The sequence below is a fragment of the Tasmannia lanceolata genome, unplaced genomic scaffold (assembly GCF_043159265.1).
Source record: "Tasmannia lanceolata isolate RefF3 unplaced genomic scaffold, GAP_Taslan_0.1 ptg000020l, whole genome shotgun sequence".
Classification (NCBI taxonomy): domain Eukaryota; kingdom Viridiplantae; phylum Streptophyta; class Magnoliopsida; order Canellales; family Winteraceae; genus Tasmannia; species Tasmannia lanceolata.
In genome coordinates this window covers 14,323,230-14,350,711 of record NW_027518697.1, presented here as the reverse complement: position 1 = coordinate 14,350,711, position 27,482 = coordinate 14,323,230, and the positions used below count along the sequence as shown (strand labels likewise).

The window sequence follows — 27,482 nt, the reverse complement described above, 5'->3', positions numbered from 1 at the left end:
TTGAGCTAATCTGAGCACTTTTGTAGAAAACGATCTAATCGCTCATGTATTATACCTAAAAGTTAAATTTTTGTTTTTCTTTTTTTTCCCCTTCTGGTAAAACCCTTACATTACTGTCGAATCATATCAAACAACAAAACATTCTAAAGATTTTTTTTTAAAATAATTTAATGGGTCAAATATATCTCAAGGGAAACTTGGAATCTATGGCAGGTGTAAATGCAATGTTCAAGTCAATTCCAAATCCAATTGATCGCTTATCATTACAGAAATATGATCACAATCCACAATAAACAAATGGAGATCGGCCATTAAACTACTACTAGTGACTAAGCAATATCATTTTACAAAGAATTAAAAGAATGCATTGACAATGAACAGAGGAATACAAGCTTAGTAAATGAAAACCAATGGATTATTCAATGAAGGCAACTTTAGTTCATCAGGTACCTTAATCACTAGCTGAGATCAAGCGCTGTTTTGCACGTTCAAGTGTGGGCCTATGTTGGCGCAGTCCGTGCCATGCCTCAGTCGAACCACCATTTTGTAACCCGAGCTTGGCCAACTGATTGTGCAATGCCTCCAAGTTGACAAGAGGAACAGTGGTTGGTCGCCCATGAGCACACTGCAACACGATCCACTTTCTGTTACCGGAAGATTTTCAAGAAAAACCTATGTTACAAATATTGTTCTTGGGGATTTCTCGGCAAGGGGAAATCTCGGGATATATTACTTTTTATATATTTTTTGGGTTTATATTGGGAGAAAATGATAAAATAAAATAATAAATATATAATTTAAGAAAATGATATTATCGTAGTAACTGATTAGATGAAAATATCGCTATATTTTAAAAATCTCAGTATTATTTCGGGATTTTGTTATTTTATCAAAATATTGAGATAAAATTGCTATATTTTGAAAATATCGGAGATATTTGTGACATAGCTTAAAACTAGGAACAGTTGTCTGATGAGTCATGTCTAAGTCACCTAGATGGAATATCCAAGAAAACCTAAATCGCTTCAAAATCACGTCCTGCGTAAAATAGTGAGGAGGGAAATGAAATCTCCCCCACCTCCCCGCGGCCCACCTCCTCTGACGGATAAAATCACCACAAACCCCCCCCCCCAAAAAAAAAAACGTTATTAATTAAGTTTTAAAGGCAAAGAACGTTAAAGGGGGTGAATTTATCCTCAAGCAGTGACTCATTCTCACAGAAACCGTTAAACCAGGGGATTTTATACGTTTTAGAGAAGGAGGTGGGGGGGAGATGGCGGGAGAGGATATCATATCCCTATTGAGAATCAAAGACTTACTTGGAAACAAAGTGAGGTCTGCCTCAGTTCTTCGACAATGAGTGAACATTCTGAAGGTAACAAGGAGTCTCCAAACATGATTGCACCTTTATTCACAATATTAGATAACACAAACAGGCAAAGTATCTTAAAGCTTTCTCTTTAAACCATTTCAAAAAAAAAAAAAAGCTTTCTCTTTAAATGCCAAAAATATGAGATTTGATTAAACACTGTCTTCCTACCTCGACATGCCTTAAAATTGAGAATTCGAAGAACAGCAGGTGGCATAGATGATGAACCATCTGTCTCGGAAAGCTGATTAATGTCACAATAGTGAAGTCAGGACAATGTAGAAGTAGATGATACTAAAGTTGAAAGAAACAAAAGAACTAGAAAAAGCTTACAATCGGCATGACTGGATAGCAGAAAAAGACATAGGAACAAAGACTAATGCATTCACATATTTGCACACGTGGGAAGCATCAATTTTTGCATATACGTGCGCAGATAGACGTGCCAAAATTAGAAAGGACAGATTTTCAGGTAGTATGTCATTAAAACACAAAGTCAAGATTTCATTGATAGTTCAACAATTCATTACCACACATGCAATGTAAAATGAAAAATCATCTTCAACTTGATAATTTTCCAAACATCTTCAATATACGATTTAAACCATCAGATGAAAGCAGATCTTGATTGCATGTAGCTCAGTTGTCTAAAGAACATGACATGCATTACCTTATGTATAAGTTCTACATCTGAGAATCTCTTGCAGTCAAATTCTATGTAAGCTTTGCGAGATTTCACATTTATTTGGTCTTTCATATGATACAGAATTTTATCCAATCCAATTCCGATTTATAGTGTGGTTAACCATGTCCAGATTTGCATTGACTCATACTACACAGTTCAAATAGTATAATCTCTGTTTAAAGACACCCCAAGTCAGGCGAGTTGACTCCTTTTTACCCTGGCCGAGTTCTCGTCTGATTCCATGTTTTTCCCTACGAAGTCAATCAAAACCTCATTTGATTCACCCAAGTTAATGAATAGTTAACCACTTCAATCAATGACTTGGCCAAGTCAAGTCATTTTCACCTTGGTGGTCAAGTTTTTGTCCGAATCTGAGTTTTTAAACATTGGGTACAATATAATCTTTGGCTCTTGAATATTGTTTAAATGAGATGTAGGTATATTTACGAGAGAGAGAGAGAGAGAGAGAGAGAGAGAGAGAGAGAGAGAGAGAGAGAGAGAGAGAGACGGGGGTGTGTTGTGTGGGAAGATTTTCTTGTAGGGAAGAAACCGGGTGCGTTGTGTGGAAAGATTTTCTAGCAGGGAATGGTTTCTTCTTGATCTTTAGTGGCATTAGAGAGATTGTAAGTATAAAAGCATATCCATATACCATTAGGGTACTTCACCCATTTTGTCTTGTTTTGAGTTTTGTGAATGTGCCAGGTCACAATTATGTCATAAGGTCATTCTGGTCATATAATTATGGAAGTTCACAAATCAAACACCTCCATCCACTCCTCAGCCAGGAACATTGCCATTTTCATGAAGTTGTTGGCAGTGCAGTTTTCTCTTGACCTCAAGGACTGTACGTGTCGAGAGATTCACTTATTTTGACTTTCCCTTGATATTAAATAACACAATTTGAAAACATATAGATATCATTATATCAATAAAAATGCCCAACAAAAATAGATAATCACAGCACAATACATTTCAATCGAAAGAAAAGAAAGAAAATGTGGAGACAAGGAGAGTGATTTGTCTTGCCTGCTCAAGAAATTCTACAAGATCTTTGTCAGACAAATTGATCCCTAAAATACAAGGTACCTGTGTGACCAGTTAAAAATGCAAAAGACAAGATCATGCTTAGAACAACAACATGAAAAAGCAAGTGTCCATTGCATTCCCAAAATTTCCCACATAAATGTTCTATTTCTGAGTGAATCTGTATACAAATTGGACTCAAACAAGAAGACCTAAAATGGAGATCAAGAATCTTTTCACAAATTTTGATTCTTATACTGATACTGACATCAAGTATATGGTGGAATTATGCATTATACACTCTGAGGGAATGGGGTTCAACTTCAACCAAACAGGAACAGTCTGTGCTAGAGCAATAAATCTAACTTTATAAACAGTTGATGTATGTAGTGAATATTCCAAATAAAGAATGAAGCTCAAGAACTCTTTTGTTTTTTGGAAATGGTGTGAAGCTCAAGAACTTTTTTTATAAGTTTTTGTGTTAGACAGAATCTGAACTGTCTTGTAAGGGTATTTTAGCCTTCAATTATAAGCTATAATGTGTACATTTTAGTGTAAAGTGTGAATATGAAAAAGGATGGCATGTCATGCCTTTACTTTTGTAAGCTGTAACATGCACATTTATTGAGTATTCTTAGGTGTGGACACATCATGCAAATATCCCTTCATGCATGGTACTGTACATGTACTTTTATCTGAAAAAGTTTCAATCTAAATCACCGGAGTAAATTCTTCAAGTTATCCTTTGTTACCATTTTCCACAGAAATGAACTGTCCAAGCTCACAATACTAAAACTAGTGGATGGAAAATGAAAGGGAACATATTGCTTAGAAGCTGCTATTTGTTGCAAGAGAAGCTAAAATTGGATATTGCAGAAACAATCCCCACAAAAAAGTATATAATTAGGTAGGCGGGATCATCTGACCATAAAAAGGCAATATATCCCAACTTTATTGGGAGTAACAAACTAAACTGGGACGGTAAATTACCAAGAAAAATAAATGACATTGGCTTGGATTGTCTTGTTATTCCCTAGCTTCGTAAGCTTGCCATCAAATTCCAACTCTTTATAGCACATAATTTTCAAAATCCTAAGCGATTCTGTAATTTTACAGCAAAAACAGCTAGAGATTTGTAGAAATCAAGGAATGTTTCTACAATCATTCAAAAAAAAAAAAAAAAAAAATATATATATATATATATATATATATATATGAGGAAACTGTTGGTGCGCTTAAGCTCACCAAACTTATGGTGAGCTTAAGCGCCCAATCACATGGGGGCCCACTTTGTTAGGATGATCCAAAGCATTCATTTGAAAGTCCCTTACATAGATGGGGGGTGTACCAAAAATCAGCTCCATAGGATCATCCTAACCCCTCCATTTGTGGACAACAAAAATGGACAGACACAAATCTGCCCCATTTTTGTCCTCCACAAATGGAGGGGTTAGGATGATCCTATGGAGCTGATTTTTGGTACACCCCCTATCTATGATAAGGTCTTGCAAATGAATGGTTTGGATAACCACAGAACATGTGGGACCCATGTGATTGGGGAGCTTAAGCGCACCATAAGTTTGGTGCGCTTAAGCTCACCAACAGTTTCCTCTCTCTCTCTCTCTCTCTCTCTCTCTCTCTCTCTCTCTCTCTATATATATATATATATATATATATATATATATATATATATATATATATATATATATATATATATTTGCTATTTTCTCCAGCATTTAAGGTTATCCCGTCTGATCGGCATCTTCCAAAGTGTACCATGGGAATTTTGGCCTTTCCCTACAACTTGTTATTTTCTGCTCATCACACTTCTCTGTATCTTTCCTGTCATGTATTTATAAGGATAATGTCAAAATAGGTGATGGTTCATTTACTTTTATTTCATGGAAGGACACCCTTAAGGCATTTTCTTCTTTGACATTATCTTTTGTTCTAATGAAAGCCATTCAAAAAAAAAAAACATTATCTTTTGTTCTTTATGTTCTATCTTGATCTTCTAATCTTTTATCCATGAACAGGCATGCATTGCAAAGAGATGGGGATGGAAGCAAGATACATAAAGCGTTAGCATAGAGGTAATATGAAGATGAGAGAATGGTAACTTACGATAGGGTTAAGACAGTTTCTCAAATCATTGGATTTTTTTTAAATGATCAACTGGGAATGTAATGTCCATATTTCAACCTCCCACCCATGATGGAGTTGACGATAACCAAAGAGATTAGCCTGGTTCTACAGAGCAGATGGATATACAATGCCATAAAAATTCTAAACCATACAAACTAATACATGAAATGGGAGAATATAGCATGTGCTAGAACTGTATCCTCTAGTTAAACAGACATTTTCCCGTCCACAACCATGTGATGGCATAAAGGTATTGGAGTTGATAGTGACCATATAGAACAAAAGACTAAATGTAATGAAAATTAACAATATATAAAGAGAAGTGGTGTGTTTTTACAGCAACAAGAGCAACAGTAAATGGCCGCCTATGTAGAAGTTTCAGGTTCCTGCATATGAGCAAATAAAAAACTTAGTTTGAAAATTGCCAGCTGCTACATCAAAATTTTGTTATATCTGTCAAGCAATCCATGAACAAAAGAATATCCAGAGGAAGCATGGTTAAAATTACTTAGTAAAGGACTCTGAGCCCTGAGCATGGACATTGCAGATCCATCCCCAATTCTTTATCTGCTCGGCATAGTTTTGCAGTAACTGGAACTCAATCTCAGGTAGGACCTGATGTTTCAAATTTTAAAAGAAGGGATTAATGTCACAGTACTATTCCATGACCTTTCAAAAAAATGTCGCAGTACTATCCCAGAGACTTCGTGCAGGCTTAAAGCTGTCATTAAGACCAATAAGAATTCTTGGAGACAGAATTCCATGTGTAATTGCTAACCCACGTTAAAATTCCACGTGCAATGGCTAACCCAAAAGAGGGGCCATGTGCCACGTGAAGGCCAACCCTAAAAAAGAGGGGCCACAAGTGAGGGGGAGTGTTAAAGTATAAAAGATTAAAAAAATTCCTCGTGTAATGGCTAACCCAAAAGAGGGGCCATGTGCCACGTGTATGCCAACCCTAAAAAAGGGGGGCCACACGTGAGGGGGAGTGTTAAAGTATAAAAGATTAAATAACGCCTTCTCCGACAGCTTAAGCTTTTGGAGTAACATGGACATACCAACTCGTGCTCCGAATCCAAATGAGCAATTCTGTTCACTTCGCCAGATAATACCTAAGATTTTTGACAGCCCAATGAGCCACTAGAAATAAGTAATCATATGGATTTCAAATTGGAAAAGGTACATATTACCTTTCGACGCAGTTCTTCCAAACGTATCCGTTCATCTGCAGCATGCTATAAAACAGGACCTTGTGTTAGTCAGCGTTATTATGCTTGCAAAATCATACAAACGGCTATATCAAGGGGACAAAAATCAAGCTCCTGATACTGCCCATCCATCGTAAGCAAGCTTATATGGAACTAAAAAAATTCTTATTTGATGAACTTACAGTAATTTTACCAGGAGAAATTTCAAGTATCAATAATCAAGTATCTCAAAAGATTAAAATGATTAGGAATGATCCACTCATACTAAAACTGGAGAAGGAACGGAAGAATCAAAAGCCAGATTCTAGAGTAATCACTCATAATTGGAAAAATGACACATAAAGCTATGTATCATAACAAAATGCCATATAAGGATATGTAACTTGAAAATTGACAGAATAAGTTATCAAAATAGTTTGACCGGTCTTATTTTGGGAGGACTCACATCTTGAACACAAAAATAATCATTTTAAAACCCCCTACCAAATATCATATGTTTTAAAAAATTAAAGCTTTAATTAGCATTCGGAGTGTCATTAAATGACTAAACACACTTTTATTACCATTTCACCTCTTTAGTTTTTTGCATAAAGCATTAAAGTTAGATGTAACACCAATCATTATATATATATATATATATATATATATATATATATATATATATATATATATATATATATATATATATATATATATTTTTTTTTTTATTTTTTTTTTATTTTTTATTTTTGAAATGGACAGCAATTATTATATTTAATATAAAGAAAAATAACTTTTGATTAAAGAGGCAATGTGGTGAACCCAAATGATAGTCCTATGAACTGTTCACCCAACATTGCTTTTGTGCCACGGGTAGCCCTAGGTGGGTCCCGCCAAATGGACGATACAGATCAATCAAAGATATGGGCATGTAGCACTGACTTTGATTAATCAACTTCGTCCATGGGGTGCAACTTGGGTCAGGACAGGTTGAGAATTTACTTAAAAATGAATTCGAATCAACAAGACCCAACCCGATTTTATGGTAAAATCTCAACCCAATTTGCACCACTATTCGTCCATATGGTTCCCTGAAGTGGATGGACCACAGCACAGCCTCGTGCCCTTCTGCTGTCCAACCAATGGACTTTGCTTTGTTGAATGTGAGCTTGAACATAGTGTTTTTTACCATCCTTTTCTAGGCCAACAATCAGATGGGACCCACCTTGCATTGCCCATGGCCCAGCTACTCTAGGACACCATATAGATGATGTTGATTGATGAAAGTTGAAGCCAAATTATATACCCTCCATTGATCAATCCGAATTTTCCCCCCAGTTACCACCACCTCACCATGACACAACAGTCATTCTAGGTTAAGAATCCTTCCTATCACGGTTCATCACAATGTAAAAAATATTGAATCTTAAATTAATATTATTCCTAATATTATATATAAAATCAGCATTTCCTTCTAAAGTAATGCTTTATCTAAAAGAATAAAGAGGAGAAATAATGATAGAAAGGTGTGTTAATCATTAAAGAAACTTCCAACCTAATTAAATTATTATTTTTTGAATGGTGGCCTAATTAAATTATTAGCTTTTAAGATGTAAAATATTTTGGTAAGGGGATTTATAAAGCAATATACATGCCCAAAATAGGACGGGATACCCTTTTTTTTACTCTAACAAACTACTCTAATAATGAGCTATGATTCACTCCTTGTGGGAAAAAAAACACTATTTTGATTTGTCAATTTGCAAAGTCAATACCGTTTTATGGCATGTTGCTAGAGTAGATGGATTTATATGTCATGTTCCCTTCATAATGCTATGTTATAAGAAAATCTAACATAGAAATGAATAATGAAGAACAAAAGAGATTTGTCTTGGGATTCTCATATAAGCTACTTTCACAGAATATACCATCTAGAAACTACAAACTAAAAATGAAGAAAGCATGTGTCAAAAATCCAAGAGCATTGTGAAAGAATCTATGATTCAGCCGACACTTTGAATTTATTGATGACACAAGTGTCGTGTCGTGTCCGACACGACACTCTCGTCCACACGTGTCGACACTCCTTTAGACACTTTTAAATGTACTACTAGAAATGTTAGCAACTTTAGTAACTTTATATATATGTATGTGTATGAGCGTGTCGCTATATCTAGAGTTTTAGGGTTTGTCCTGTCAGATACGTCGTATCTGTGTTGAAACTCAGCACAGAAATTTGTGTCCACAAACGATGATTATATGTACTTTCTATTTTAGCCGTGTCCCCGTTTCTAAATTTTAGGAGTTTGCCGTGTCCAACACTCTGTGTCCGTGTCGACATGCGACACTCGTGTCATTGTCCACAAATCATAGGAAAGAACCAATTACTCCAAAATCTTAAGCTGTTAGAGTTGGTGTTATTTAATCATTAATACTTCAACACTCCCTCTCATGTGTGGCCCCCCTCTTTTGTTTTTTTGGGTTGGCCTTACACGTGGACTTTTGATATCAAGGAGTTGTGAGTTTTGAACCCAGAACCTTTCGCTCTAATACCATGTGAAACAATCAATTACTCCAAAAGCTTAAGCTGTTAGAGTTGGTGTTATTTAATCATTTATACTTCAACAAGCATTATACCAAAAGTATGCAGTTTTCCATTGAAACAGCAGTACAAAATTATAAATCTATAACCAAGTAGGACATATGTAAAGCATGCATGCAGAGTGCTTAGCCACCAAGTCATTAAGATTCCAAATCATTAAGATAATTGATTGCCATCCCAGATCACATGCATTATTTTTTCCCCGTAGATACATCACATGAATTAATATATAAAATCACTAAAATCATTTTTCAGAGGCAACATGGGAACCTACAAATCAGCGTGACTGCAGTTAGAAAGCAGCAGTTCTTTAAGTTTATCATCTTTGAGCAAAATAATGCATGAGGAAAGCTAACATCTTTGAGCAAAATAAAACAAAATAATAAGCATACCCAATCAACAAAGAAAATGATTTCCTTTTACATCTCCCTCCCTCCCTCCCTCCCTCCCTCTCTCTCTCTCTCTCTCTCTCTCTCTCTCTCTCTCTCTCTCTCTCTCTCTCTCTCTCTCTCTCTCTCTCTCTCTCTCTCTCTTTTATCATTTCAATTGTTATTACGATCCATTTGATTGACTTATTAGTCCATGAAATCATATGACTGCGATTCATTATATACCTGATCAACAATAGCAAGGTTTGTGCCTGCTAAGATAGGAATAAATTTTTTATCCAGTTGTGGGAGAACTTTTGCACTCTCAAGGCAATCCTTATTGATAGATTCCGGAACTAACGAACCTCCAGCAAGATGCAACAACCCAGAAGAAATGTCAAGTATATCATCCTCGTGATCAGGCAAGATATTTGATTTATATTCATCCTAAAAATATGGGACAAGTCACTGATCAGAATATGACGGCCAAAAAAATTATTAATCCTCTCCTACAAAAATGTATCAAGGAATGGGTTCATTTGTAGTTGATGGAACCATGGTTTTAAATTTCGGCCGAAATACCGAAATTTAAGATTTCAGTTGGGACCAAAACTGAAACCACCAAAATCCAAAATTTCGGCTACAGTCCGAAATTTCGGCACATTAATGAAATTTGCTCTTTTTTTACAGTATTTCGGCCAGGCCCGAAACTGAAAATTTAAACATTGGATGGAACATACATTATTTATGTACCCAACTGTAGCCTGTGGGTCACCATTCCGCCACTTGGTCAGATTATTTCCTGGATCTTCCAAGTCACAGGAGACACGGTCTGCAAGGGCAAGGTAGTACAACATTTTCAAAATGGATGCTTGATAAATAGTACCCATATATTATCTTCAACTACATTGGTATTATAAATCTGAACCCACCACTCTTTTGCATCTCATTCATGTTGTGTTTTTTGAATGCCTCTTTCTCCATCCTGAATAAAAGATCAGGATGAGTGAATTAAAAAATGCACTTCGCACGTTTATACTGCATCAAAGCCATAAACAAATGTAACACCTCAAACATGGGAGAGAATCCTTGGCTAGAATTGGCTCACGATATAGCTGAGATACACCACAAGATTGTGATGAATCCTTAAACCTGTAATTAGTTGCTGCACAAGACCAACATAAGCAGTGTCATAAAGCACCTAGCAACAGTTATTTTATTGACACAAATGAGGGGTTGTGGGTTGTGTTAATACAAAAGGCAAACCTGGTAAAGTTCTAACATTATGGCAGAACTGATCATTAGGTTTTTCTGCTGTGCTGGTTAAAGAGTGATCTGAGCCGGAGAACTTGCTCTTGCGTTTGTAAAATGGTGGAGCTGAACAACTTCGTTTTGACCTTATCTTGGGATTTTCGTACCGTCCACAAATTTGAAATTCCAGTTCATCACTCCGGTTTTTGTTTGTCTTATTAAAATTCGGTGAAGGAATGTGGCATGCAGGTATTGCATAATTATCAGTATTGCCTTTGTTAGAACAACTCAAAAACATCCAATCTGTTCCATGATCTAACTTATTAAAATAATCACCTTTTCCAAAGATGATCTCATCTGAATGAAAAGTCGTGTGCACATCTCTCTCAGGACTGAAACAATTTTTGTATTCTATTTCAGTGTTTGTACAAATTGAGGTGGGATAACCATTTTTACTGAACTTATTTTCATCAGTATAACATCTCAAAAATTCATCATTTAATTCTCCATCAGTAGGATACCGAGAACTGTCACTTCTGCAAGACCTAAAATTCTTTTCAGTTGCATAATTGTTTCCAAATTCTTCTTTCAAAATCGCTGGACCAGGCAGAGAAAACGGGGATTCAAAACACCACTCAGAACTTGCAGAATGACAATCGGAGCCCCTTTCTCCAACTTTTACAAGTGACTCATTCTGAAGACCACATTCTTTAGTGAAGTGTGTTTCTTTACAAGGATGGGGATCTATGAAATCACTTGAAAACACATCTAACTCTGTAGATGTCTGGCATTTTCTTATGATGGGCTGAGAACTCCCTTTACCATAATCAGGATCTACGAAATCAATGAAGGACAGATTGTTTCCCATTAAAGGACATTCACTAAAACTGGGTTTATCATTTTTTAAGCCAAAGTGATCGTATGTCGCTATGCTCCCTATTGACCCTTCACTCAAGTTTGAATCAATGTCAAATGACCAATCCCCCAATCCTGGACCTAAAATAACATCCTCCATATCATCCTCAGCAGCCCACCTCACTGTTAGTTTCTTTGACAATAAATGATCTTCCACTGGAAAAAGATCAATGTCAGGTGACCTCAGGTGAATGTCGCTCTTTGGACGAACTATCCGACAATGTTCGACATCAGAAATATCCCACGTATCAGGTGTCATGATACAGGGGGAGAAGTCATTTTGACGGGCATGCCCAGTCTTACTTTTGCATCCTTTATGCCCAGCAGTATTAGGGTGGGGTTCACTAGATGACCCTTTAAGTTTCTTCTGATGGGATATCAAGCCAATATCTGCTAATGGCATCTCCAGCGAACTAGTAGATGGGCCAAGAGACAAAGATTTTTTATAACATTGGATCTTTCCTTTCTTCATTGCAACTTCAGACCCCCCAGGTAGATCTCCAGCAGATATGTCTGGCACCGAACAATTTCAAAAAATGTTAGCTCCATTAATCCAAGATAACCACACTGCTATGGTAGTGCAGGTTATACAATAGAATCTCCAAGAAAACATTTAATTGAAGACCACCAATTATTTCTTGTCTAAAATATCTGAGAAGAGACAAATAGCAAAATCTCTAGTTATTAATTGAGTTTGTTTAGTATCTGCATTTTTGTATAGAAGTATCACAATGAGAAAGGGAGAGAATTTTTAGAGAATTTACATAATTCTCATTGTGCTCATTGTGTCAACATGACCAAAAAAAAAAACTGTATAATTACAGAATATCAATAAAAGATTTTAAAATACCCTAATTTATATGCACTCAACAAAGGACTGGGTCAATAAGAAATAAAACAAATACATAAAATGGTAGAACCATCACGTACAAACATATAATGATAGCCCTCAGTCAGAGAGTTCATCAACAAGTAGCTGATGTCGTATGGAAGCAACAGCCATGCTGAACAAGTTATTTGTCTGATGGTCAGTGGAAATATGTGGAAGGATAATGATGCCTTGATTAAGTTTTTCATAAACAAGATGGAACTTTATTTTTAGTTTGCTCGTGTAAAGCTGGTTGGTACCAATCGCAGTGGGGCTCGTAATTTTCAGCACAAAAAGATAGACGGAACTCACGAAAGTTGAGATTCTACAATTCTGGCGAAAAGTGATGTAAATAGCATCTTCTGGGATAAAAAAAAATCCAGAAAGAAAAAAATTTAAAAAAAAATTGGCTGAAATTTCGGCCGAAATTACCAAAATTTTGGAATTTCGGCTGAAATCTTGGACCTACACCGAAACAAGGTACTTTCATAGTCGGTCCTGGCCGAAATTTTAAACCTTGGTTACATGACCAACAAAAAAAATGTACAGAAGATACCTTGTAATGGAATGTCATCTTCCTTCCGCAATCCACCTTTTCCAGGTATAACATCTTCATTCCCATGAAGTTCTCCTATAGAAGAACTTTGAAAGTAAGACTTCAAGTATAAAAGACTTAAAGTTAAAAGAAAATGGTTTCTGTAAAACTTGAGAAGTGCTCAATTCAGTACTGACTGTCACGTAAATTTAACCTTGCAAGAAAGGAGTTGAAATTCGGCTCCAAAAGTGCCTGACAGCTTGCTCAACAAAGGAAAGCACTGGTGACCAATCCTGCAAAAAAAAATCCCAATTATTACTAAAGAAAACCCAAATTTACCTGAATAGGCTACATACATGTGATAACCAGATAAATTGAAAAAAGATTACAGTTGCATGAGAAGTAAAACAATACTAGAAAAAGGATTTAAGTTCCTGACAGAGCAAATCCATAAAAGACATTTCTCTTTATTAAATACTCCTGGCAGGGACACTAGTTCTTCTTCACAGGAACGTCTACCACGTTGATAGTAAAAAGGCTCAACATATCCTTTGGTAGTCCATTTGCTTGTAAAATGTGTCTCGTCTTTTACATTCTCCCAAAATTTCCTTCAGACCTCCCAAATGATATTTGAAAAGACTTTGGTCAAGAGAGAGAACCCATAAAGATCATTCTTGAGTTCTGATTTTTAAGGTAAAAATTCAATTGCATTCATTTTGTTGTGATTCAAAAAACAAAAAAAATTTGAACTAGGGTTATCTTTCAATGTAGGATCATGTTCTTGAAAATCTGAATCTCATCACCATACATCATGGCCATCAAGAAGAAATATATGTGCAGAGATGTCAAGCGAGAATCCCAAACCAATGAAACAATTTTCTCTTGAAAAAACATGGAAGCCTAGAGAATTCTTAGGGGTGAGGAAGAAAGAAATTTCAAGGTAGGACCTGAAATAATTTTTAGGAAGGAAAAATTGGTGTAACTTTGCTTCTCAAGACCGTAATATTACCAACAAATAATAATTACAAAAAATAGGAACACAAAAAGATGCATCATACGACACCAGAACTTAGCAATATGGCATTGATACCTTTGGTATCTCCCTGTATATGCCGAGTCATCTGACAGTCATCTCACCGAGAGAAACAAAACTATTGGTATAGTTAGTATGACTTTCACCATTGTGGAAAACTACATATAAATGGTCATTTGACCTTTAAAGGCATCTAATTATTTAGTATATTATTTTGAATGTACTATTGTTATATATAATCTCTTGGTGTTGATTAAAGGATTTATATGTTTTCAGAATTTTAAAGATTTATATGTTCCTAGCTACGATGTGGGTGCTATGGAAAGAAAGAAATGCCTTTTATCTTTAGTAAAGTGATTGCCTCAACTATATCGTGGGTAAAAACATTGCCTGATTTCAGATTTGTATCAGTATATGATTTATGCAATGGATGGAAAGTAATATGCGATGGAAATACTAATCAACCTAAAGTAATTCAAGCATGGTTACTTCCTTCTCAAGGGTCCCTCAAGTTGAACTTTAATGGATCAAGTATGGGGAATCCGGGGCCTTCTGACATTGGAGGTCTTCTAAGGAATGAAGAGGGGGAGGTGATTTGGGCATTCAGAGGACCAATTGGGGTAGGAGATGCAAATGAGACAGAAGTAAAGGTCGTTCATCAAGCAACTTCAGAATGTGGATCTGGACAAGGTTGTGGAGGAAGGGGACTCTCTCAATGTCATTAGATGGCTGAGTGGCTCAAAAGTGGCACCTTGGAGGTTTGCATCCTTATTTGACGAGATTCAGGACATAATTGGTGTGGCATCCATATCCTTTAGCCATGTGAGGCGATCAGTAGGTTAGCTAGAGAGGGGTTTTCCAAAGAGGAGCTCGAGTTCTTTGACTTCTTCACTCCCTAGTTTTTATAATTGTTGTACTCCCGATCATATTCTTGTTTTGTTTGCTTTCTCGTGTATCCTCAGGGACCTTCTCGGTCTCTGTTCTTCTCAATGAAATCTTTTTACCATTCAAAAACAAAACAAAAAAAAAAGATTTTTATGTTCTCAGAAAAATTCGAACCCATTTTTATTTTCTTTTATTGTTGCATCTTTTGTTGATTGTTGCTTTATTATAAGTCAATTGGACAAGCAATACATGTACTCCTTTATTGTTAGCCTAAGATATTCGAAAAGTTGTGTACGCCCCAACATGTTGCGTCCAACATACTATGATATAATACCGATACTCCTACTCAGATACTTGAATACTTACTAGATATTTCTGTTAGTAAAAATAAGTACAATGTTTGGAACATGTCAATCTCGTCGAATTAACTATAATACATTTTAATTTGTAGTCATAAATTTGCAGTTATGATTTTGACATCTCTTATAGATGATATTTTAAATTTATTGCTTGCAATTTTCTCTCACATTTTCCATTACTAGTATCTCCTTTTATGGCTTATCACATTCATACATAAGAAAATTCTGTGGCCATCGAAAGTTGGACGAACGGAAGTGTCATGAATTTTGTGATGCAGCCCATTCGGAAAATTTCTTGTTAGTATGGTGTGTAAAACCTTCCATTTGTGCCTCTCTCATTAGTAAATCCAAAAACCATAAAAAATAATTTAATATCTGATCAAAAAGAAAAAAATAAGAACGAAAAATGGTATCAATATAATATCCTTCCAACAGATTCCAATTTCCAAGTGTTGTTTTGTATGGTTTCTAACTATTCGAATTACGACCATGCTTCATAACCTATGAAGGTCCTAAGTGGATAATTTGGTATCTGAATAAAAGCAGCTCTGGCGCTATCTTTGATCCTATGTATGTGGTCAAAGCTTTTTTGAGATCCACCGAAAAACTGGCCCTCTAAGATGGGTTAAGGGTTCTTTTAAAAAGTACATTCACAAAATCAACACAAAAATTAAAATTATAAACTAAGGCAAAAGAAAAGAAGAGAGTACCACCTTGAATTCTGCAACCGTCTTTAATGGTTCAAAAGTTATATCATAGCCAGATTGAGGGCAATATAAGTTCAGCATATATGCTGGATATGATTGTGTCCTCTGTCTTTTTCCATTCTGGAACTCAGGTTCACTATTCCCGGGAGACAAAGAGAATAGAAAATTAGCGGTCAAATTATTAAGCAATTTATGGATTGGGCCCTTGCAAACAAAGCGTGAGTTGATATCTGAAAATGTGAAGGTCACAAAAGAAATCTATAGACCAAAAAATACAAGAATAAAGATATACAAAGCAGTGGATACAGACATATTGGAAATCCTGCAAAAAATAAAGCGTGTTTTAATGAAAACAGGAATATGATAAAGTAGCCAGTATGCAAATTACAGGTAACTCATTTCCTAATGAACCATGTCTACCTTTGTGGAAAACGTATGAGCAGGACCAGATAAGTACCCAGAAAGCTTTAATGCTCCCACTGAAAAATTTACTCCGTGTAGAGAACTAGAGACCTCGTTCCCAAAGCAACTAGTGACTAGAGGCAAAGGAGATGGGGAAGGAAGTGTGCAGAGCAACTCATCCTCACTGCTTTCAGAAATAGCAACATGTAAATAAATAGGCATGTGAATGATTATTATTATATTTTTGAATGGTAAATAGGCATATGAATGGTGCCTCCAACTTGCTATCGAAACAAGAAATTACCTCTCAATATCAACGATTTTGAATGAAATCTGTGGGTAAACAAGTGCAGTACGAAGTACACATTTCTTAACAGAATGCAACACCTTTTTGGGGCTTCCATGACAAATACATGAGTGAATAACAACCAAGTCAAATTAACATGAGGCACAATTTAGAATATAAGCAAATGATGTAAATAGGTGAGAGCAATCACAAGCTTCTACACAATAAGGCCTTGTTCGTTTAAGATTATGACAACTGATTGCGAGTCCAAAACCAATTTTTGGAATCAAAATTATGTTAAATTTTGAGTCCAATAATTAGTTTTGGACTCACAATCGGTTATTATAATCTTAAATGAACAGGGTGTAAGAAAAATAATAATTAGGTAGCGAATCTTAGATAAATGGAGAACCTGGACTGCATACACTTCCTTCTAACTGGTTGGTTGTAAAATAAATCACGAACAATGACTGCAACAAAGCAGGGCTTTTCTTACAAAATGCACCAAATACTTTCGCATGCTAATCATGGAGGAAAATAAGGGGAAAAAACAATAAGACATTTCTAAAAATATATAACAGGAGACACTTTCTCTAATAAAAGTATAAAAATCATATCCAGAATGATCAAAATCACATTGTAGTAGCAGTCGGCATAGGTTCCTAAGCAGTTCCATAGGTAGCATACTTTTACATTTCAGACCCATATCCCGATCGAGACCCGTTAACTATGTGATTTTTTTGCTTCTTTATTACATTTTTTTAGAGACTTGAAACTTTTTAGTTAGTTGATTTATTAATTTCACATATCTTGGTTCTGATGGTCAACTGTGAATCTCTTTTGCCCGCTCAAAGGCATTTTCTACTAGGAAGGAACTAAGCCTTTCATAAAAAGTTCTAGGAAGTTGCTTTAGTCTATATAGGTGGACTAGGATAGTTAAAATCTTCAAATTGTGATAGCTTATTGATTAGGTGGACTGAGATCCAGCCCTTCCCGTGGACCCATAAACACTATTACCACCAATAATATATTTAAAACATCATATCCAGAATGATCAAAATCATATTAAAAATCAGATTATTGAAAATCATCAAATAGATGCAACAGCATATTTATATAAGATTTGGAACCAACAACATTATGCGGAGAGATACCTAGCAAATTGATCTCCAACCCAAACAGACAAATTTTGCGGTTCTTCCTGTTCTTGAAGTTATTTTTTCAACCTATCTTATAAGTTTTATCTTCCCTCACCGAGTGACTTCTTTCCTCATAGTCTGCTACGATGCTACCTACGAAGTTGTACAGAAAGATTGATCTCACACATCGTTACAAAATTTTGATTCAGGAAAATTTTGGCGAGATAATTATTTAAAAACTCAGGTACAATTCAGGCAATTTTATATATAGGTATATAAAGATCATATAGACAGTCTAACATCATTGTTAAGCAATAATACCTTTTTTCAAGCTGTAACTTATAAGTCATTAGTTAGATTTTATATATGTATAATCATGCAACACTGAAACGGCACGCACTATGCATGAATAGAGGGATAGTTGAATCCTCAATATGAAGTGACCATCATATGGAGCCCACCATGGCTTTCCCTTTGGCAATTAATGTTAATGAAAGGCTGGTGCTAATTATTTTACCAGTGGCTTGTGAACGAACAGTTAAACAAAGTCTCCTAAGTTTAGTAGGTGTTAATATAGGAAGTGGGTTTTCTAATGAGTTTGTAGGCTTTATTCATTTTTAATTAAGAGGTTAGTTACTTGTCGCCTCAGAGAAGGGTCCAATGTTAAATGTGTGTTGAAATACCTAGAGCTGGAATCCCGAAAAGGCTAAAAAATCTAAAGAGATGATGAATTTCCAAATTTACCCACATTTTCAAACAACTAAAGTTTCTAAAACAGCCACTCAAAGCCATTTCCAAAACACCCCCAGTCTATTTGTCACATAGGACACCCAGTCAGCCTTCAACAAATCCAGAGTGCTCAAGTGTAGGCCCCACCAAACCATTTTGCATCATTACCCAGCCGTTAGTCCAATGGGCTGGCAATTCGTTTAAAATGGCCTCTGATCGGCTGTCAATTAATTAGGATCTAGATTTTGTTTCCCAAATTAAAGTTTATCTTATCCCATTTCAAACTCATTTTTCACTGGACATCCATCTCTTGCGGCAAAGAGATAAGAATGAACCAAAACTAGAGTTTATTGGCTAAAAACTAACATTTTAAATCTCACACCGCAGTTCTAGGTAAACAGACTCAGATAGATCCATACCATCGTTTTCAACCTTCAGCCAAGTTATAGCATAAATTCAAACTTCCAAAAATTTTAGTCCCACAATGAAAAAAAGTCCATCCTTCTCCAAGAACCTTCAGCCTCTATAAGGAGACCCTCTCCAGGAATCTAAACACACAGCATTCTCCCATCTTAAGCGTTTGCAGAAAAACTTGAATCCTCAAGTGTAATTCATTAGCAACTCAAAACTTTTCAAAGTCATACAGAAGGAAGAGTTGAGGATTCCCTGCACAGGCTCACACTTTGAGAGGTGAGTGGTATAAGTTATTTTACTACTTTCATTAACTAAGAGATAATCCTCCTATTACTGGAGTGGTGGGCCACTCCTGCTTTTCGTGTTTACCACTGATGACATTTCCTTATTTTAGGACGTTATCGCAAAAGACGATGACTCTTGGAAGGAAAGAGAAGGCAATTGACAACCTCAGGCCTTGCTCGCAAAGACCATCCACCTTTAGCATTTGGTACTGAGGAGAGTCGGCCATTAAGCACAGTGATGAAGATAATAGGCCAATAAGTGGCATATTTGCCCATTAGGATTTATATTTCCATGTTATTTTAGTTTCTAGGAATTTTATTTCAATATTTACTTTTTAGGGATTATTAAATTATGCAGTTTCCTTATTTTAAAGACTCCTAATTGCCTATATATAGGCCTTATGTAGTAGAGATTATGAACTTTGATTGATATTGAATAAAGATTCTTCTCCCTCTAATTCTGGTTTTCTTCTTCCTCTTCTGAGTTCTTCTCCTCTCCCTAAATTCGTCTATTCTTCCCTTCTTCTTCTACTTCTCCCTAAATTCGTCTCTTCTTCAGGTTATTTTCGTCTCTTCTTCCCCTATTCTTCTAATTCTATCCCCTTTCATCTATTTCTCTCTTCTTTTCTTCACGGTGCTGCATCACACAGACCCAAGCTAAGCAAGAGATGGAAAAGCATACTTTGATTTCCCAAACTGGGATAAGTAAGATTAGAAGAGATATCAAATCCCGAAAGCACCTAGTGAACTCAGATTTTGAATGGGAAACCCACTCTATTTAGTTGACCTAGAGAAACGAGCAGGTAGCGCTTGATCTGAAGCAATGAAATCCTCCTCTGCCGACCCGAAGCTAAAATGAAGGAAGACACGGAGCTTTAAATCATCTTGGATTTTGTGAATCAGTTGTAGTTGCGTCCTTGCTTGATCCCATCTTTGTTAGAAGAGACTGCTCAGGTTTGGAGCCCGTTTTCTAAGCAAGCTTTAAAGCCCTTACTAGATAGCGGTAGCGGCATATTATACTAGATCCGTAACCTATAGCATCATTCGTGGAGCTAGCAGAAGATTTTTTAACACCCGTACCTTAGTTTGAATTCTTTTCGTCTTATTCGTGCTAGGGTAGTTTCTTTTCCCGCCTTCCATAGTATTTGCATGCCTACATAGTTTATTTTGCTTTACTGTCAATGGTTCCTTTTCATGCCTTTCACTTCAAGTAGAAGTTGCTTTTATTAAGTAGTCGTCGGACTTTTGTGTTCTCTTCTTCTCCCCACCCCCACCCCACCCTTTTTTTCCTCGAAAAACTATATTAACATTGATTAGAGTTCTTCCAATTGGAGTTCACAGTTACAATTTAAATGTCCTTTACCAGGAAGTAAAACAATTGACAGTTATAATTTAAGTGATATATGATTTACATGCATACCATCTGTTTGTACAATCTTTTTACCTTAAAGTGGTTAGTATCTCATGCCTACAAGGTCATTGCCATTCTAGTGTACCTGTTCTTCATTGTTGAGAACTGCTACATTCTCACAATTTCATTTGTTTGCAAAACCCTAGAGCTGAAATTCTTCTACTCTCTCAAACATTGAATACTACAAATGATTGCTAATTAAATAGCAAATCAAATAAAACAGATTCGGCAATGAATTTTATGCGCACAGCGTGTTACCTGTGGTGCCAGCATCTTGCCTATGATCATCAATTCCAAGAAACAAACATTTGCTACCCTGATAAAGGAACAGAAGCCACCCAAAGTTAAACATTTTATCAGAATACCTATCAAGATTATATAGAATTGTTTTTAGACAAAAGTAAATTCAGTAACTAGAGAACAATGCATGCCTTTATGACTTTGCGATAACCATTTGGCCTCCCACGAGCTTTTGTTACAACTTCTAACAAGGAGACGTCAGAAAGGGAACCCAATGCCTCTCCCCTAAAACCAAAGCTTTCAATACCAGCATCCATTTCAGATAAGCAGTGAAGTTTCGATGTGGCTGTTCACATATCAAATATAATCTGGGAGTTATGAACATTGACCAAGTTCATTAAATTACCTTCTCAAACAGAGGATGACCATTATCTAAATATAATCTGGGATTTTGCACACCACACACACATACACATATACACACAACTCACCAAAACCTTCCTCCATGGAGAAGCAGCCAACAATAAAATCATGGAAAGCAATATGAGTACAGTTGATCAAGCACCACAGGGTAAGGCCTCATGTATGATTGGCTATACATGTTGTTGATTCAAATAGAGCAGTGTATCCAAATAGAGCGGCAACAAACATCTAATAACTTCAATATTGGAAGAAAGCAGGTAGCAAACCATACTTCTTTGACAAATTAGAGAAGCATTGAAACTTTGAAGCATCCATCAAAATCGAAGCAAATAGCAAAAACAGTAAATTTCAGAGCAAAAAAATCATGATTAATCAGGTTTTGGTCCAGAAAAAACAGAAAAAAGAAAGAGTACTACGAAAATAGAGCACCAAAAATTTGGAGATTGAAAATTTGAGTTTACTTCAGCTTCAACTTAAAGAAGAAAAAGAGAAAAAAAATGTTAAGGAATGTATATAAATATAAATTGCATTCTTGTAATATTATGCAATAGCTGTAAAACACAGTAATATAGATTGCTAAGAGTGTGACTGACTGACTGGACAAAGTGAAACACATAGTTAAATAAATACCATATTTTTCCCCCAAGAGAACCAATCCATCACGTGAAACACCACATCCTGCAAGCATGCATACAAAATGGAACATAGTAAGTGGGAACTAAATTTAAGAGTGCCATAATATACAAACCAAATAAGTGAAATTATTACTCACCATCATCCTCTACTTTAACATAGCATGCCCCAACACCTACAGAGACATGTACCTGACACAACAAATCATAATCAGTTACAGAATTTGAAAAATAAAATAAAGAACCGAACATAAATGGATGGAGTATATATGTAAACTGCTAGAAGAAAACCGAACTAAACCAGTCAAAAAAAAGGAAAAAAGAAAAAGAAAACCGAACTAGAGTTTGCCAGCATGATTTGCCGTTGCATTACCTGAATTGATAAAACACAAAAAAACCTCAAAAAAAAAAGCACCCGCATGAAAAATGATCTTTTTTCTTTACAAAAACATTGTAACCAGCCACATTTATAGTATTAGACCCTCCAGTGCTTTTTCATAGAAATCATTATTGGACTTAAATTTTTTTAATGCAAAAGGTATTATAGGGCCAAAAACCGTGCATTATGGGAATGAAAACCATGTGTGCATAATGAGCAATCCCACACAAGATAAAAAGAATAGTTATATGGAAGAAGATGATGCTTGGATTGAGCATGGTATCTTGATAGGTGTTGAGTTTGTAAACTATCTCCTAATGTAGTTGCTAGTTTGTGGGTCATAGCTGTGGGTCATAGGAAAGTACTAGTCATTTATATGTTTGAGGTCCTATGAGCAAAAGAATGAACTAAAGGCAACAACAAAAATGACTAGCTTGATTAAATTTAAGCATGCAGACAGATCAAAAGACCTTTGAACAGGGAGAGATCAATCTTATTACCTTCGAAGCACCTGCGTCCACACTATTAAATACCAATTCCTCAACAACTCTTGTCAAGTCAAACAGAAAAATGCACGAACGCAAGGAACTATGAACAGCTCTTGGCAAGCGCTTAATGCTCCTCATTCACACCAAAGCTGAAAGCATACATAAATTTGAAAACTATGAACAGCTATTAGCAAGTGCTTAATGCTCCTCATTCGCCCCAAAGCTGAAAGCATAACCAAATTTTGAATAGATACAATTATAAGCAAGAGTGAGAAGCAATTTCAACCTAAATGATAAATGCTTTCCCCACATTGAAACCAAGTATATGTGCACAGAACCTCAAATATGTGTACTATGGTTGGCAAAACAACTAATGAAAGATATCTTAAGATAATTGAGCCTTAAACATTATACAAAAATATTATACCTACAAGTTCAGCCATGTAACTGTAGCTCCATCCCTAAGAATATGTTAGATATGATCTGTGGATACCAAACTAAACTGGCAATGTAATGACAGCAAATAACAGTAATGTGAGACTCTTGCAGCTAAGAAACGACCTTTATTGATTTGGTTCTTCAATAACTCTTAAATGCTATCTAAAGCAGGCTCCCTTTATTCATTTTCTTTTACTATGATTTGTCCAGGGATACTTGGATCTTTTATGCATCTTAGTTCTGAATTTCAGACATGTTTACTTTGTTTTATGATATGATTCAAAAATAATTTAAAAAAAATAAAAAAATGAAGTTGATTTCTTTGATTCAATGAGCATGTATTTCTTTATTCTCTAAAGACTAACTTGCTTCTGTAAGAAATGTCATGAGTGTCCCATCAGAGTACACGACAACTTTGAGTAGCCAAAAGAAAATGTTAATTACAACATTGAAGTTCTTGGGACCCTATGTTCCTACGTTTTCTTAGGCAAACTGAAGACAACTCATATTCTCAACAATATCTTTCATATTGAACATATCATCAGTAATTGCAAAATTTATTTGATTTTGAAATACACATTGCCCAATATATCCACAGCAAAGTTAGCTCAATGAACAACAAGCAATTGCAAGCTGCAACATGAACAGATGCTCTTCGCATATAACATGCATGTCCGCCCATAACCCAGAAATTGAATCCAGTTTCATAATCATCCAACAATTCAAACACGCCTACATAAATTAAAACCAATTCTCCTCAATAAACAACAATAATTTTACAATGAAATATACACAGTAGATGAGCTCTGACTGGGTTTCATACACATTATGCAGCAGAGAGAGAGAGAGAGAGTCATATCAGAAACCCTAGAAAATCTCCCAAATTCGAAGAATTAAAGATGCAGTCATATGAAGAATCAAAGAAAAGGTGAATTGAAAAGGAGATTTGAGGAGTCAAATCAAATAAACCCTAGAAACCCTAAATAAACCCTAAAAACACGCAATTCCGGAAAAAAAAACCAGGAAAAAGATGAACGATTCGAGGATAGAAAAAAGAGAAATTCAAAGGTAAAAGAATGCGGATAGTAGTAGAACTGGGTTTTGCTTACCTGACTAGATGACAACAAAATTGCAAAATGCATGGGTCAGGATTCTAGGGTTTTAAACCCGTTATGGAGCAAAGAAAGCTTTTCATTTCAGCGAGTTTTGAAAGCTGACAAAAAAGGCGGTTTAATTTGCTGAGTAGCGCCAGAGAGACAGTTAACCCGTGCATTCTCTATGGCTCTGTTCACTTGCCTTCTTGAGAAATGAAAGGAGAAGAAAGTAAGCCAAATTTTCCCGTGATCGGATATGATTTGACATTTTCCGTTGTTCACTTGTTTTCTCGGAAAAGCATAATTACACAAGTGGAAAATATAAATAATAACGTGGAAAACTAACTTTCTTGCACTTTTCCTCTAAATTTTCTCACCAAAAGGGTGAGAAAATCACTTTCCTGAGAAAACCACTTTGCCTTCATACTTTCTTTTCTTTTCTCGGCTAAGTGAACAACGGAATTTTCTCACAAAAAGAATTTTCTCACAGTTTCTTTTCCTTTCTTTTCCAGTTTTCCTCGTCAGATTCTTTTCCTTTCTTTTCTTTTCTTGCAGCTAGAAAACAAGTGAACAGAGCCTATATACTAAAATGCCTCCTGGAATCGGGCGCTGAAATGGGGTAGCTATTCGGAAGTAACACGGGGCGGGAATTAGAGGGGTCTCAAAATGCCGGAGTCTATTTCCCACCGGTGGTATTCTGATTCCGCCCTGGTTGAAGTGAGATCCATGTTTCAATAGCCGCACAAACGCAGCTTGTCTTTTCTTTTTAATTGGCTTATGAGAGCTTTTTTGGAACTGTAATAATCTTTGACAGCTGTTTAAAAAATAAAGAAGAGATGAGTTAGTGCAATTATCAAAACATGGTAGTGCGTACCAAAATTTTATTATAATTTTAAATAATACTTTTTATTTTAGTTTTTATGAAAATTTTCTAAGGATTCATTAGCCGACCCCAACTAGTTTGGGACAAAGGCTTTAGTTGTAATTGTAACTATTTGTAACTAACTTTTAATTTTAGTTTTTCCATTCAGTAGATAAGGGTTCGAGATAGGAATCGGAATAGGATGCTGATTCTCGTACTAATTCCGACAATCCAAATGCAAGTGTTAGGATCATACTATGGCCCCACTTGTTGGGTTTAAGTGTTAGGATCATCCTATGACCCCACTTTTTGGGATATTGTCTATCTACAGTGGAGAACAACAAATGAATGATTTAGATCATCCATTCATGTGGGCCCAATCCATCCAACATATAAAAACTGATCAACACAATGGGATGCAGATAGACCTGGCAAACGCGCGGGGCGGGCCTGGTTTGACCCGGCCGGTACTGTTCCGGGTCAAAACGACCTGGAAAACTTTACAGGTCACTAAGTTTGGACCCGTACCCAGCCCGCGGGTCACCCGTTTTTTTTTTTTCTTTTTTTAAGAATTTGTTGTATTCATATTTTTTTTGCAATCCCGTGAACGGTTTTGGATCTAAGCGGTTTCGAAAAACTATATTTCCACCTCCTGTTTATTGTGCCTCTTTTAGGTCCCACGGTCTCTAATTTATGGCTCAAAATTTACTAATCAAATTATTTTGTCTGAATAAAGTGCGTAAACAAATTTAAATAAGAGGGAAAATGGTCCACATTGAGCAGTAAAAAACCCGATTGAATGGTGGAGATCATCTGATGCATTGTGAGTTTTTAACCAATAAGAGATAGGGCCCACCAGATGGACGGTTTGGATTGATCACATCGGAATATAGTGTAGATAAAAGCACATTAATTCATTCATCTTACCAAATGGAGCCTACTATCTAAATTTTTATTTCCTTCATTGGGCCACCTCACCACGAGGATAGAAATCCTTGGATAAGTTGTTCTTGGTATTGACTATCTACTGGGATAACTTTATCTTGGAATTATCTTCTATGTTGTTTACCAATTTCGTTTATCTCTAAGGCTCTATTCACTTGCGTTCCCGGGAAAGCAAATCCCTAGAAACAGACTCCTTTTTTCTTGACAAGACCTTGATAAGACATAATTCTGGTGTTCACTTGCTTTCCTGAGAAAATGACAAGCCTGGGTAGAATATGTCAAATAATGACATGGAATTGCCAAAAATGACGTGGCAATGTCTCTTTTCTCACTAGTGTGGGAAACCAAATCCCATTATTTTGGTCGGATTTGCTTTCCCGGGAAAACTAGTGATAAAAGGTGGGCAAGCAGTTTCTCGGAAAACATTTTCCTGCATAGATCCTGCGCACGTGAACAGGCGTGGGAAACCTTTTCCTACACAGTTTCCCGGGAAAGAATTTCTTTTCCTAATGCCATGTCAGAATCCTGGGAAACGATTTCTTTTCCTTTCCCGGGAAAACAAGTGAACAGAGCCTAAGAAGAAAGATAATCAATGTGAAGAAAGGATGGCAGTCTATCTCTATCCATATGATAAAACCATTAAGGTGATGGAAGGATGTTTTTATACTGTTCAAAGGTGGTGTTTTTTTCTTCTTGTCCTCACCTCATTTTGTACAAAAAGTAGTCAAATTGGTGGGCCCCACTTTCAACATTTCAACCATGAAGAATCATTTTCAAGGATGTATCAAACTATCAATCATCCAATATAGTCAATTGCACTGGATTATGAGTTGTTCGATCTTAATCAAACGGTTGTCACTCAATTGTTATCTCATCACGTAAAAACATACGAGGGTTATTTCACCAAAATACTCTCCTTTCAAAGAAAATGGTCAAATTATCCTTATCTCATAGGCTCTGTTCGGAAAGCAAATCCCTGGAAAACAGCTTATTTTTTCCTTGACAAGAACCTTGATAAGACAGAATTCTGGTGTTCGCTTGCTTTCCAGGGAAAATAGAATTACACATGTGAAATATTTGCAAAAAAGCAAAAAATGACATGGAAAAGCCCATTTTCCCACCATTTAGGGATTTTATTTCCGACTAAAAACACACGGATTTCGTTTCCCTGGAAACCTTTTCCAACTCAAGTGAACATTCTAGAGAAACTTTTTCCTGCACAGATTCCCTGGATTTTTTTTCCTAATGCCACGTCAGATTCCCGGGAAACATTTTCTTTTCCTTTCCAGGGAAAACAAGTATAGAATGACCAAAAGACATAGCCCATGGAAAATGACAAAAATATCCTTACATCATAAAATTACCCGAGTACCTCTATCCCTTA

General features: G+C 36.0%; 1 protein-coding gene across 6 annotated transcripts; it reads right to left on the bottom strand.

Annotated features, from left to right (window-relative positions):
* Positions 1–227: 227 nt before the first annotated feature.
* Positions 228–24,443, bottom strand: MLH3 (MUTL protein homolog 3). 6 transcript variants are annotated; one of them, XM_077363909.1, is made up of 26 exons: positions 24,307–24,443; positions 22,772–22,908; positions 22,033–22,084; positions 21,891–21,938; positions 21,029–21,183; positions 20,856–20,913; positions 17,033–17,090; positions 16,639–16,731; positions 16,353–16,518; positions 16,239–16,254; positions 15,939–16,162; positions 13,163–13,241; positions 12,970–13,044; positions 10,646–12,058; positions 10,448–10,544; positions 10,312–10,364; positions 10,120–10,211; positions 9,626–9,826; positions 6,413–6,457; positions 6,281–6,334; positions 5,731–5,837; positions 5,560–5,608; positions 3,081–3,140; positions 1,541–1,613; positions 1,320–1,405; positions 228–625 (listed from the first exon to the last, which is right to left on the bottom strand). In XM_077363909.1, exons 2-26 carry the CDS (start codon positions 22,895–22,897, stop codon positions 452–454), a joined length of 3,654 nt encoding a protein of 1,217 aa, XP_077220024.1. In that variant the 5' UTR covers positions 22,898–22,908; positions 24,307–24,443; the 3' UTR covers positions 228–451. The 6 variants fall into 6 exon arrangements, 5 of the variants coding, with proteins under 5 accessions (XP_077220024.1, XP_077220027.1, XP_077220026.1 ...); XM_077363912.1 differs by lacking the exon at positions 3,081–3,140; XM_077363911.1 differs by lacking the exon at positions 6,281–6,334.
* Positions 24,444–27,482: the final 3,039 nt, after the last annotated feature.